The sequence below is a fragment of the Schistocerca gregaria genome, chromosome 2 (assembly GCF_023897955.1).
Source record: "Schistocerca gregaria isolate iqSchGreg1 chromosome 2, iqSchGreg1.2, whole genome shotgun sequence".
In the NCBI taxonomy this organism is placed as follows: Eukaryota; Metazoa; Arthropoda; class Insecta; order Orthoptera; family Acrididae; genus Schistocerca; species Schistocerca gregaria.
In genome coordinates this window covers 1,050,497,414-1,050,510,264 of record NC_064921.1, presented here as the reverse complement: position 1 = coordinate 1,050,510,264, position 12,851 = coordinate 1,050,497,414, and the positions used below count along the sequence as shown (strand labels likewise).

The 12,851-nt window shown below is 44.9% G+C and overlaps 1 protein-coding gene across 1 annotated transcript in view; it reads right to left on the bottom strand.

The window, feature by feature from the left end:
• Positions 1-12,851, bottom strand: part of LOC126335572 (ribonuclease Z, mitochondrial) — a 108,908-nt gene that overhangs the window by 78,401 nt on the left and 17,656 nt on the right. The window contains exon 2 of the mRNA XM_049999001.1: positions 12,573-12,759. Within this exon, the coding sequence (XP_049854958.1) occupies positions 12,573-12,759 (187 nt within the window). The remainder of the gene's footprint in view (positions 1-12,572; positions 12,760-12,851) is intronic.

Genomic DNA, 12,851 nt, shown 5'->3' with positions numbered 1-12,851 from the left:
ACGACCAGCCGCTGGCCTGCTTTTCAGCCATTGGCTGACGTCACCCTTCCCAGAGGTGGAAACCTGGGAAGGGAGGGACCCGAGGGATCCCTTGCGAGAGAGAGTCGCCGAAGAAGTCGGACGCTTCTCCGGCTTAGAGTTGGGGACTTGTGTCCCCGATGGTTGGGGGGTCGTTGCTCCTGAGGTAGGTGGTGCAGGAGCAACAGATGGGGAAGTGCCCCCCACCATCAAGGGGGCAGGTGTAGTATTCCGGCTCAGAGTGTTCAGTGGAATCGGTGCAGCAGATGACAAAACTACTGTTTTGGCAGCGGTGGCATAGGAGCTGGTCAGAGCCACAGGATGTAGCCTCTCGTATTTCCGCTTAGCCTCAGTATAGGTCATGCGGTCCAGGGCCTTATATTCCATTATCCTTCGTTCTTTCAGTAGAACCTTGCAGTCTGGCGAGCAAGGGGAATGGTGTTCGCCGCAGTTCACACAGATGGGAGGCGGCGCACATGCAGTATTAGGATGTGAAGGGCGTCCACAATCTCTGCATGTCATGCTGGAAGTACACCGAGATGACATGTGGCCGAACTTCCAGCATTTGAAACACCTCATCGGGGGAGGGATATAGGGCTTCACATCACAACGGTAGACCATCACCTTGACCTTTTCGGGTAGGACGTCACCCTCGAAGGCCAAGATGAAGGCACCGGTGGCTACCTGATTATCCCTCGGACCCCGATGGACGCGCCGGACGAAGTGAACACCCCGCCGTTCTAAATTGGCGCGTAGCTCGTCGTCCGACTGCAAGAGGAGGTCCCTATGGAATATAATGCCCTGGACCATGTTGAGACTCTTATGGGGTGTGATCGTGACAGAAACATCCCCCAACTTGTCACAAGCGAGTAACCGCCGTGACTGTGCAGAGGATGCCGTTTTGATCAATACTGCCCCAGAGCGCATTTTGGACAAGCCCTCCACCTCCCCAAACTTGTCCTCCAAGTGCTCGACAAAAAACTGAGGCTTGGTCGCCATAAACGATTCCCCATCGACTCGTGTACAGACTAAATAGCGAGGTGAATAAGGTTCGCTGCCAACCGTAGCCTTTCGTTCCTCCCATGGTGTGGCCAGGGAGGGGAACGATTGTGGATCATATGCCTGAGCGTTGTATTGAGGTCGAGAACGCTTAGAGACTGCTGGCGGCTGGCCGCCAGCAAGAGATGATGTACCACGCTTCATCGCGGGTCATCCGCCCTGATGCCACCTACTCCGACCAAGGGCCCTCCCCACGGGCGCCACCCAGCCTCAGCAACGACCACCTGGCGGGATGGCCATTGCCGGGAGTCCCGATGCCCCAAGGAGACAGGCATCTACTCCTTGGCATACGCGGGGAGTTAACGGCGCAGGCATCAGTAGAGCGATCCCTGTGTTGTCAGGGGGCTACAACCGACAGGGTACATGGCGGCCCCACCACAACGGACTGGCTACCGTGCTGGATTTCAGGTGAAATGTAGCCCATGATCGTCATTGGCGCATAAAGCGACACAGCAGAGCAGACTGCAAAAACCGCACCCAAGAACAAAGCCACGCCCTAGAGATGGTGAGTGGGCGGGACAGCTATGCGACGACGACCAACCAAGCTAGAGATGGTAATGAGCGATGGACACATTGCACCTTGTAAGGCGCCCTTCCCCAATCAGCTCGCTCTTCGGAAGAATTTAGAAGATGGAGGTCAAACCCGGTAGGGGACCACCACATAAGGCCGAAACGTTTGAGACTCCTTTTAGTCGCCTCTTACGACAGGCAGGAATACTGTGGGCCTATTCTTACCCCCGAACCCACAGGGGGATTTTTGTGAGAAGGTAGAGGGTACGGCTGTTCAGGCCAGACTTCACAAAATCCTCACTACGATACCAACTAATCCAGGAGGAACTCAGGGAAAGAGGATGGGGAGTATACAAGGACAGCACATGAAATGCTGGAACTACTACTCAAGACTCATTTTCCTCAATGTACGCTGACAGACAACATAGACCAGGATGAAATCCCTGTGACAATCAGTTTTCAGGTATTCGAAAGGAGAACTGGGAATCTGCCAGAGAATGTATTGACCAGAGTAAAATCCAATGGGTGGTGAGAACATTCCAACTGTTCAAGTCACCTGGTGCATATGGAATTTTTCCAATGCTCCTGCAACAAGCAGGAGTGAACTTAATAAGATTCCTATGCAGGTTATTCAGGGTTAGCTTAGCAGCAGGAATCATTTGTAATGTCTGGACAGCAGTGAATGTCGTCTTCAATCCAAAGCCAGGGAGAATTGATCATACCAAGGTAAGGACACAAGACTAATCAGTCTGTCCTCCTTACTTCTTAAAACATTAGAAAAACTGTTCAACGTGCATGTTAGGGAGAGGAGGTTAACTAGGGTCCCTCTACACATATACGAACATGCATGCCAAACAGGAAAATTGTGTGAAACTGTACTCCACCAACCTGCACTACACTTTCAGGAAGTAGCCCTCTGCATCTTCTTGGACATCAAAGGGGCTTTTAGCAACACGACCTTAGAACCCATGGTTAAGGCAGCAGAGGTGCATGGCTTGGAGACCACCATTTGCAAGTGGATTAGAGCCATGCTCAGTGGTAGAAAGGTAGAAGCCACAATGATACAAGAAAAAGTGACAATCAACACCACCAGAGGCTGTCCACAAGGAGTGGTCCTGTTCCATCTACTGTGGAACCTTGTGGTGAAGAACTTATTGTAGAATTAAACTCTAGACAGTACTTTTGTCGGAGACACACAGATGATCTTGTCATAGTAATACTTGGCAAATTTTCAAGTACAGAGCTATGGCACAAGCAGCATTGAACACTGCGCAAAAAAACTAGGCCAGCAAGTAGCTGCAAGGATCTTGCTAAGGTGCAGAGATTGGCCTGCTTCGCCATGGGACGGTAACCATGCTGAACATGCCCCCATTACACCTGTGGGTGAAGATGGCGGCAGCAGCTGGAGCACACAGGTTAAAGACTGGCAAAAAACTGCAACTCACTTGGGTATTGAGGATCTCACAGTAAGATACTGAGTGAGGTAGTCATAGGTATGTTTGGGGAAATGCTGGCCAACTACATACTAACTCCTAGCTGCTTCAACAAGAAGTCTCTCAATCCTGGACTTGAACAGGAGAGAAATAAAACTCATGGTTGGACTATTGACAGGCCGTGAGAATTTCAATAAAACACCTACATATAATGAGAATAACAGAAGAGGACCCCAAATGTAGGAGATGTGGAGTGGGAGAGGAAACCGCATCACATCTGATCTTTGAATGTGGGGCACTGGAAATTAAGAGAGACAGAATATTCGGATCAACCAGACCTGAAGAAATTGTGTCAAGCAAAGCACGGGTAAAGGGTCTCCTTGCACTGTTCAAGGGCATTGGTTGGCTTAACTAGAGACACAGGGAACGATACAGCACAATAAACTCTGTTTCAGTGAGGGCAGCAGGAGGCTTGACCAATGTTGTTTTTGCTTCCCTAATAAAATAAAAACAAATCAAGTACTTCGTAAAGATAGGTATGAAAGCAAATGACATTCATGCCAATTTCCAGAATACACTGGGGGACTCTGCCCCTTCATATTCAACTGTTGCCAAGTGGACAAATGAATTTAAATTTGGTCAGATGAGCTTAGATGATGATCCGCGCGGTGGTCAGCCAAGATGTGTCACTACTCCAGAAATCATTGCAAAATTGCACAAAATAGTGATGGAGGATCGGCGACAAAGTAAATGAAATTGCTCAAGCTTGCCAGATGTCATCTGAAAAAGTACATCACATTTTAATTGAAGAATTAAAAACGAAAAAATTATATGCAAGATGGGTGACGCTACCCTTGACGCTGGATCAATGTGCACCCACACATGTGCCGTTGCCATGGAAAAGTTACATGAACTAAGATATGAACTGTTGCCACACCCGCCTTATTCAACTGATACGACTCCATCAGACTTCCATCTCTCCCCAAAACTGAAAATGTTTCTTGGTGGATAAAGATTCACTTCAAACAAAGAACTGATATCCAGAGTTGACAACTATTTTGCAGGTCTGGAGGAAACTCACTTTCGAGATGGGATCAAGGCCCTGGAACATTGCTGGACCAATTGCATTAATCTACAAGGAGACTACATTGAAAAATAAAAAGTTTCAGTGATGTAAGTACTTTTTTTTCTATTCCATACTGAGAACTTTTCAAACCCCCATTGTACATCCTAACCCATTACTACTTCACCCATGCTATGCCAACCTTTTCGTAGGCCACCTACAGGATACATTCCTTGCTCCTAAATATCCCAAACCCATGGTCCAATTCAGGTTTATTGATGACATCTTTATAATCTGAACACAAGACCAGTGCACCTATCCTCATTCTTCCACAATCTCAACACCTTCTCTCCCATCCACTTCACCTGGTCCTCCTTCACCCATCACGCCACCATCCTAGATGTCAATTTCCTCCTCTTAGATGGATCCATCCACACAAAGGCCTCTGGACCAAATTTACAAAAAAGTCTCCCATGCCATATCCTCACATGCACCAGATTCTATCCCAAGAATCAACCACAAAGAACCACCCCCTTGTCACCCAATACCATTCCAGACTGGAAAGACTGAACCACATCCTTCAGCAGGTAATCCATCCCTATGCCACTCTCACCCCCAATCCCCTGCCACAGGGATCATAACCCTACGGAAGACCCAGATGCAAAGTCTGCCCAATCCAGCCACCCAGCACTATCTACTCCAGTCCCATCAGAGGCTTATCCTACCCGCATCAAAGGACAGGCCACCTATGAAAGCAGCCCTGTTACATACTAACTCTGCTGCAAACACTTCACAATGTTTTACAGTGGTATTACATCCACGCATCTGTCAAACAAAATTAATGACCATCGCCAAACTGTTGCCAAAAACAAACTGGACCACCGAGTGGCAAAACATGCATCATAGCACAACATGTAAGATTTCCTTGGCTGCTTCACAATCCATGCCATTTGGATCCTTACCACCATCACTAGCTTTCCTGAGCTGCACTGGTGGGAGCTATCCACTCCCATAATCTTCCTCCCCCTCCCCCACCAATAGTGTGTGTGTGTGTGTGTGTGTGTGTGTGTGTGTGTGTGTGTGTGTGTGAGCGCACACGCTCGCGTGTGCTGATGGTGCATGCAGCATCTAACAAAATGAATGGTGTTTTGACGGTGTATTAACATTGCACTGACTTTCCCGGATTATGTTTCAGCTACCTTTGAAATCAATGTCATGCCTCATGACAGACTTACTTTTGCTGTAGTAATTAGAGAGCTATTCCACTGCCTAGAGTCTATTCAAAAAATTTTTACGAAAGTAACCTATGATATTTGGCTTTATTTTGTGAGCACAATTTGTTAATGGTCTCCCAGTTTGGCTTCCTAAAATACTTAACCGCCCCCCCCCCCCCCCCCTCACACACACACACACACACACACACACACACACACACACACACACACACACACACACACACAGAGAAAGCTGTAGAATAATGAATATGTGAACTCCTGAAAGCATTAAATAAGGAATGTTATCCTATTAGAATATTTTGTGAACCAAACAAAACCTCATTTTGTGGACTACAAAATTCTACTTGACAGATTAAAATGTTATACCTATTGTCTTTTGTGTTTTAGGTCTCTCTTCCACAGTCACAGTTGTATTAGTATGCTAATATAGGATAAATACAACCTTTTTGATTGTAATAGAGATCTTATTTAGACCATTTTCAGTGTATTTTAAAATATTTTCAGTGGCCTTTCAAATGAAGTGGTTTTTATTATAAATCTGTTCACCAAGATCATAAAGAATTATGTTTCTAATTACTACTATTACGCAGCAATCAAATATTATTATTATTATTATTATTATTATTATTATTATTATTCACATTTTTTGTTTCCTACTTCATTTCTAAGCTTGTTCTGCAAACCTATATTTTTATCAACAAGCTAACATAATAAATCCTATCACCCATGTGACAAATACTTTCATGTTCCAGTTTTTCCTGCTCTATGCCTTGCCGTTGGTGGGGAGGCTTGCATGCCTCAGCGATACAGATAGCCGTACTGTAGGTGCAACCACAACGGAGGGTTATCTGTTGAGAGGCCAGACAAACATGTGGTTCCTGAAGAGAGGCAGCAGCCTTTTCAGTAGTTGCAAGGGTAAGAACCTGGATGATTGACTGATCTGGCCTTTTAACACTAACCAAAACAGCCTTTCTGTGCTGGTACTACGAACAGCTGGAAGCAAGGGGAAACTACAGCCATAATTTTTCCTGAGGGCATGCAGCTTTACTGTGTCGTTAAATGGTGATGGCGTCCTCTTGGGTAAAATATTCCGGAGGTAAAATAGTCCCCCATTCGGATCTCTGGGCGGGGACTACTCAGGAGGACATCTTTATCAGGAGAAAGAAAACTGGCGTTCTACGGATCAGAGTGTGGAATGTCATATCCCTTAATCAGGCAGGTGGGTTAGAAAATTTAAAAAGGGAAATGGATAGGTTAAAGTTAGATACAGTGGGAATTAGTGAAGTTCTGTGGCAGGAGGAACAAGACTTCTGGTCAGGTGAATACAAGGTTATAAATACAAAATCAAATAGGGATAATGCTGGAGTAGGTATAATAATGAATAAAAAAAAAAAGAGTGCAGGTAAGCTACTACAAACAACATAGTGAACGCATTATTGTGACCAAGATATATATGAAGCCCATGCCTACCACAGCAGTAAAAGTTAATATGCCAATTAGCTCCGCAGATGACGAAGAGATTGATGAAATATATGATGAGATTAAAGAAATTATTCAGAAAGTGAAGGGAGACGAAAATTTAATTGTCATGGTGACTGGAATTCGATAGTAGGAAAAGGAAGGGAAGGAAACTTAGTAGGTGAATATGGAATGGAGGTAAGAAATGAAACAGGAAGTCGCCTGGCAGAATTTTGCATGGAGCACAACTTAATTATAGCTATCACTTGGTTCAAGAATCATCAAAGAAGCTTGTATACACGGAAGAAGCCAAGAGATAGAAATCCTTGGTAACAGAAGATATATTGAATTAAATTGATGAAAGGAGAAAATATAAAAATACAGTAAATGAAGCAGGCAAAAGGGAATACAAACGTCTCAAAAATGAGATCGACAGAAAGTGCAAAATGGCTGAGCAGGGATGGCTAAAGGACAAATGTAAGGATGTAGAGGCTTATCTCACTAGGGGTAAGATAGATACTGCCTACAGGAAAATTAAAGAGACCTTTGGAGATAAGAGAACCACTTGTATGAACATCAAGAGCTCAGATGGAAACCCAGTTCTAAGCAAAGAAGGAAAAGCAGAAAGGTGGAAGGAGTATACAGAAGGTCTATACAAGGGCGATGTACTTGAGGACAGTATTATGGAAATTGAAGAGGATGTAGATGAAGATGAAATGGGAGATATGATATTGCGTGAAGAATTTGACAGAGCACTGAAAGATCTGAGTCGAAACAAGGCCCCGGGAGTAGACAACATTCCATTGGAACTACTGACGCCCTTGGGAGAGCCAGCCCTGACAAAACTCTACCATCTGGTGAGCAAGATGTATGAGACAGGCGAAATACCCTCAGACTTCAAGAAGAATACAATAATTCCAATCCCAAAGAAAGCAGGTGTTGACAGATGTGAAAATTACCGAACTATCAGTTTAATAAGCCACAGCTGCAAAATACTAACATGAATTATTTACAGACGAATGGAAAAACTAGTAGAAGCCGACCTCGGGGAAGATCAGTTTGGATTCTGTAGAAATGTTGGAACACGTGAGGCAATACTGACCCTACGACTTATCTTAGAAAATAGATTAAGGAAAGGCAAACCTACGTATCTAGCAGTTGTAGACTTACAAAAAGCTTTTGACAAAGTTGAGTGGAATACTCTATTTCAAAATCTGAAGGTGGCCGGGGTAAAATACAGGGAGTGAAAGGCTATTTACAATTTGTACAGAAACCATATGGCAATTATAAGAGTCAAGGGACATGAAAGGGAAGCAGTGGTTGGGAAGGGAGTGAGACAGGGGCGTAGCCTATCCCCAATGTTATTCAATCTGTATATTGAGCAAGCAGTAAAGGAAACAAAATGAAAATTCAGAGTAGGAATTAAAATCCATGGAGAAGAAATAAAAACTTTGAGGTTCACCGACGACATTGCAATTCAGTCAGAGACAGCAAAGGACCTGGAGTAGCAGCTGAATGGAATGGACAGTGTCTTGAAAGGAGGATATACGATTAACATCAACAAAGCAAAACAAACATAATGGAATGTAGTCTAATTAAACTGGGTGATGCCGAGGGTATTAGATTAGGTAATGAGACCCTTAAAGTAGTAAATGAGTTTTGGTATTTGGAGAGCAAAGTAACTGCTGATAGAAGTAGAGAGGATATTAAATGTAGACCGACAATGGCAAGGATAGCGTTTCTGAAGAAGAGAAATTTATTAACATCGAGTATAGATTTAAGTGTCACGAAGTCATTTCTGAAAGTATTTGTATGGAGTGTGGCCATGTATGGAAGTGAAACGTGGACGATAAATAGTTTGGACAAGAAGAGAATAGAAGCTTTCTAAATGTGGAGCTACAGAAGAATGTTGAGGGTTAGATGGGTAGATCACACAACTAATGAGGAGGTATTGAATGGAATTAGGGAGAAGAGAAATTTGTGGCGCACCTTGACTAGAAGAAGGGACCGGTTGGTAGAACATGTTCTGAGGCATCAAGGGATCACCAATTTAGTATTGGAAGGCAGTGTAGAGGGTAAAAATCATGGAGGGAGACCAAGAGATGAATACATTAAGCAGATTCAGAAGGATGTAGGTTGCAGTAGGTCCTGGGAGATGAAGAAGCTTGCACAGGATAGAATAGCATGGAGAGCTGCATCAAAACAGTCTGGGCTGAAGACCACAACAACAACATGCTTTATTATATACAAAGCTATCTTTAGGTACCTATGCAAGCAGTGAAACAGCTACCTTTCAGCTACCTAGTTGGCAGAACATTTCCCGTTTCAGGGCACGACGAGAGGTAGTCGAAACCCTGGCGGAGAATGTAAATCAGTTGCTCCAGTCCCAGATGGTGCTGAGTTACGAGGGGAATGCTGCTCTGTGGCCGGACTGTGGGACTTTGGGAGGTGGTGGGAGACTAGAAAGATAAGGCATGGGAGTTTTGTTTTTGTACAAGGATGGGGGATAATTACGGTCAGTGAAGGCTTCAGTGAGACTCTCAGTATATTTTGAGAGGGACTGCTCCTCATTACAGATGCGACGACCACGAGTGGCTAGCTGTACAGAAGGGACTTCTTGGTATGGAATGGGTGGCAGCTGTCGAAGTGGAGGTATTGCTGGTGGTTAATAGGTTTGATATGGACGGAGGTACTGATGTAGCCATCTCTGAGGTGAAGGTCAACATCTAGGAAGGTGGCTTGTTGGGTTGAGTAGGACCAGATGACGCAAGTGGGGGAGAAGTAGCTGTGGTTCTGGAGGAATGTGAATAAGGTGTCCTCACCTTCAATCCAGATAGTAAAGATGTCATCTATGAATCTGATCCAGGTGAGGGGTTTTAAGGAAGGATTCCTCTAGATGGCCAATGAATAGTTTAGCATAGGATGGTGCCATGCGGGTGCCCATAGCCAAAGTGCGGATTTGTTCGTAGGTAATGCCTTCAAAGGAGAAGTAATTGTGGGTGAGGACATGGTTGGTCATGGAGACTAGGAAGGAGGTTGTTGATTTGGAAACCATAGGGCGTCTGGAAAGGTAGTGTTCAACAGCAGTAAGGCCATGGGCATTAGGAATGTTAGGGTACAGGGAGGTGCCATCAATAGTGATGAGCAGAGCACCATGTGGTAAAGGGACAGGAACTGTGGAGAGTCGGTCGAGGAAATGGTTGGTATCTTTTATATAGGAGGATAGGTTCCGGGTAATAGGTTGAAGGTGTTGGTCTACGAGAGCAGAGATTCTCTCAGTGGGGGCACAGTAACCAACCACAACGGGGCATCCTGGGTGGTTGGGTTTATGGACTTCAGGAAGCATGTAGAAGGTGGGAGTGCGTGGAGTGGTAGGGGTAAGTAGAGAGACGGACTCTGGGGAGAAGTTCTAGGGTGGGACTAAAGATTTGAGTAATGATTGGAGATCCTGTTAGATTACTAGAATGTGATCACTGTGGCACGGTTTGTAGGTGGCAGTATCTGACAGCTGATGGAGTGCTTCTGCCACGTAATCCTTGTGGTTCAAAACAACGGTGGTGGAGACTTTGTCAGCAGGTAGGATTACAAGATCGGGATCAGTTTTTAGATGGTGGACTGCGGTTCTTTCTGCGGATGTAAGGTTAGTTTGCATCTTGAGGGATTTGAGGAATACTGTTGAGGCGAGGTTCGAGGTTAAGAAATTCTGGAAAGTTAACAGGGGGTGGTTTGGAGGCAGTGGGGGTGGATCACAATTGGATGGAGGAGTGAACTAAGTTAGGCAAGGTTCAATATTGGTCTTTGGTTGAGTCTGATTGGTCAGGTTGGCAGTGAAAAAGTGTTTCCATTGTAGGGACCGGGAGAAGGAGAGAAGGTCTTTAACTAGTCCAGCATGGATGAATTTTGGAGTGGGGCAAAAGGTGAGGCCTTTGGAAAGGACTGATATTTCTGTGGGACTAAGGCTTTTGGAGGAAAGGTTCATAACTGTGTTGTGGGTCTGTTTAGATTCTGGGATCTGTGTGGTGGTGGGATGGATTTTTGGAGGGTGGGGTAAATGTAGTAGGTCTGCGAGACAGGGTTTGTCAGCTATGAGGGGGCATGGGGGAAGTTTGGAGGTGGTTGTAGAAGTGGTGTGCAGTGGTACTCCGAGGCGGGAGTAGGATGGAGAGCTTTTTGAGGAGGCGTTTTGCATGTTGCTCAAGTTCCTGATGGCAAGGGTTTCAATGTATGTTACGGTTTCCAGGAATTTGGGATTGCATAGCAGGAGAATTTTGAGGATGGAGTGGAGGTACTGCAAGGAGGATTGGGCTTGGTTGATATGGTTTTGCAGGACTACGTTGGTGAGGGCTAAGGATTGGCGGAATCTGAACAGGTGGAGATCATTGTGGAAGGAGGGGAGAGTACCAGAGGTGGGTAATTTGATGGTAAGGCCATTAGGGGGGATTTCTTGAGCCAAGCAACAACGCAGGAACAGTATGTGGGACTGGGATCTGGCTAGGAATAAGGAAACTTTTCTGTATTGATGCAGATGAAAGGAGCATGGATCCATGGTGGTGCAAAAAATGCAAAAAATTACCTAAGAAAGAAGAATTACGTCCAAACAATTATTAAAAAATACGCCCAAATATGTGTGAAAAGTACGAAAAGGGTGAATTCAATGCACAAGGGGGGAAAAAACGAGATGAAATCTAAGAAAGACCACGATAGTGAAAGGCGAAAACTCACTAAAATTTGCGGGAAGTCACAAGGGTCAAATTAGAAAATAACTAATCAATAAGAAATATATGTATATTATTGTGGGTAGCAGGTTAAGGGTGGATAAGCGTAAGGGGGATGGCAGATGTTACTGAAAGAGGTGGATTTAGTGGGTGTGAACAGACATAGAACGGGGAAAGTGTGGGGATGGGGAGAGGTTCATAGTTAGAGATGTAAGATCCTGTGGCACCGGAAAAGTGCAGGAGATAACACGCAAAAATCTGGGAATTGACACAGGGAGGGTGATCAGCTTGGAGGTATAGGCGTGATCAGTTTGAAGGTATAGGCTTCATTATATCGGCGGGAGTAATGTGGGACCTAAGAAGCTGCACTAACAATCAGTGTGGTCTTGATGCCGTCTGTTGCGCGCAGCTGAGGCGGTTGATACAGTGTGGCTCATAAGTAGAGTGTGCAGTGTGGTATGTAAGGCAACAAGAGAAACACAGGAAAGAAAAGAAAGAAGGAAAGAATGACATTGAGTATAGCAGATGCAAAAGAATGTAGTTACAAAGGAAAACAGCACAGGGTTAGGATCAAAGAAAAGCCGTCAGGCAAAAATCAAACAATGGAAAATCCAGGATGGAATGTAACTACCAGAGAAGGAAAGTTGCTACTCACCATATAGTGGAGATGCTGAGTCACGATAGGCCACACCCAGTCTTTTAATTTCTCTTATTGCTCTCCTTTCCGCTACTTACCCCCTCCCCACCTTCTTTCCTGCCCTCCGTCTCGACTGTCCGCAACTCCCACCATACTATCCCTCCCCTCCCCACCACAGGCTCCTCCTTACCCCCAACCAGTCGCCACTCCCATCATGCACAGGTGCTGCTGTTCACAGTGTGGTCTCAGCTCTCTGAGACTGCTGATGTGTGTGCAACTTGGATTTATGTGAGTGTGTGTGTTTGTATGTCTATTGCTGACAAAGGCCATAATGGCCAAAAGCTTTAATTGTGTGAATCTTTTTATTGTGCCTATCGCGACTCAGCAATTCTTCTAGATATTTTCACTTGTATAAATTCAGAAAACAATATATATGAAACTTACTGTTCCTGGTGGGCCATGCAATATAATTTCTGGAACTCCTACATCCTGTATTGTTAGAGCAACTCCAGGTAGTCCTCCGATGTTGTCCCATGAAAGGTGAGTAATAAAAATATGTTCTAGTTTAGACAGCTTCGCTTTGTGCTCATGTGCCAGTCGCTGAGTACCTTCACCACAGTTGAACAGGTACCTAGAATAAGAAGTGGATAATGTAGATGTGTAAAAGCTAAGTTAGTACATCATTCCCTTCAAAGACCTAGAGTAAGGAGATCCTTGGGGATG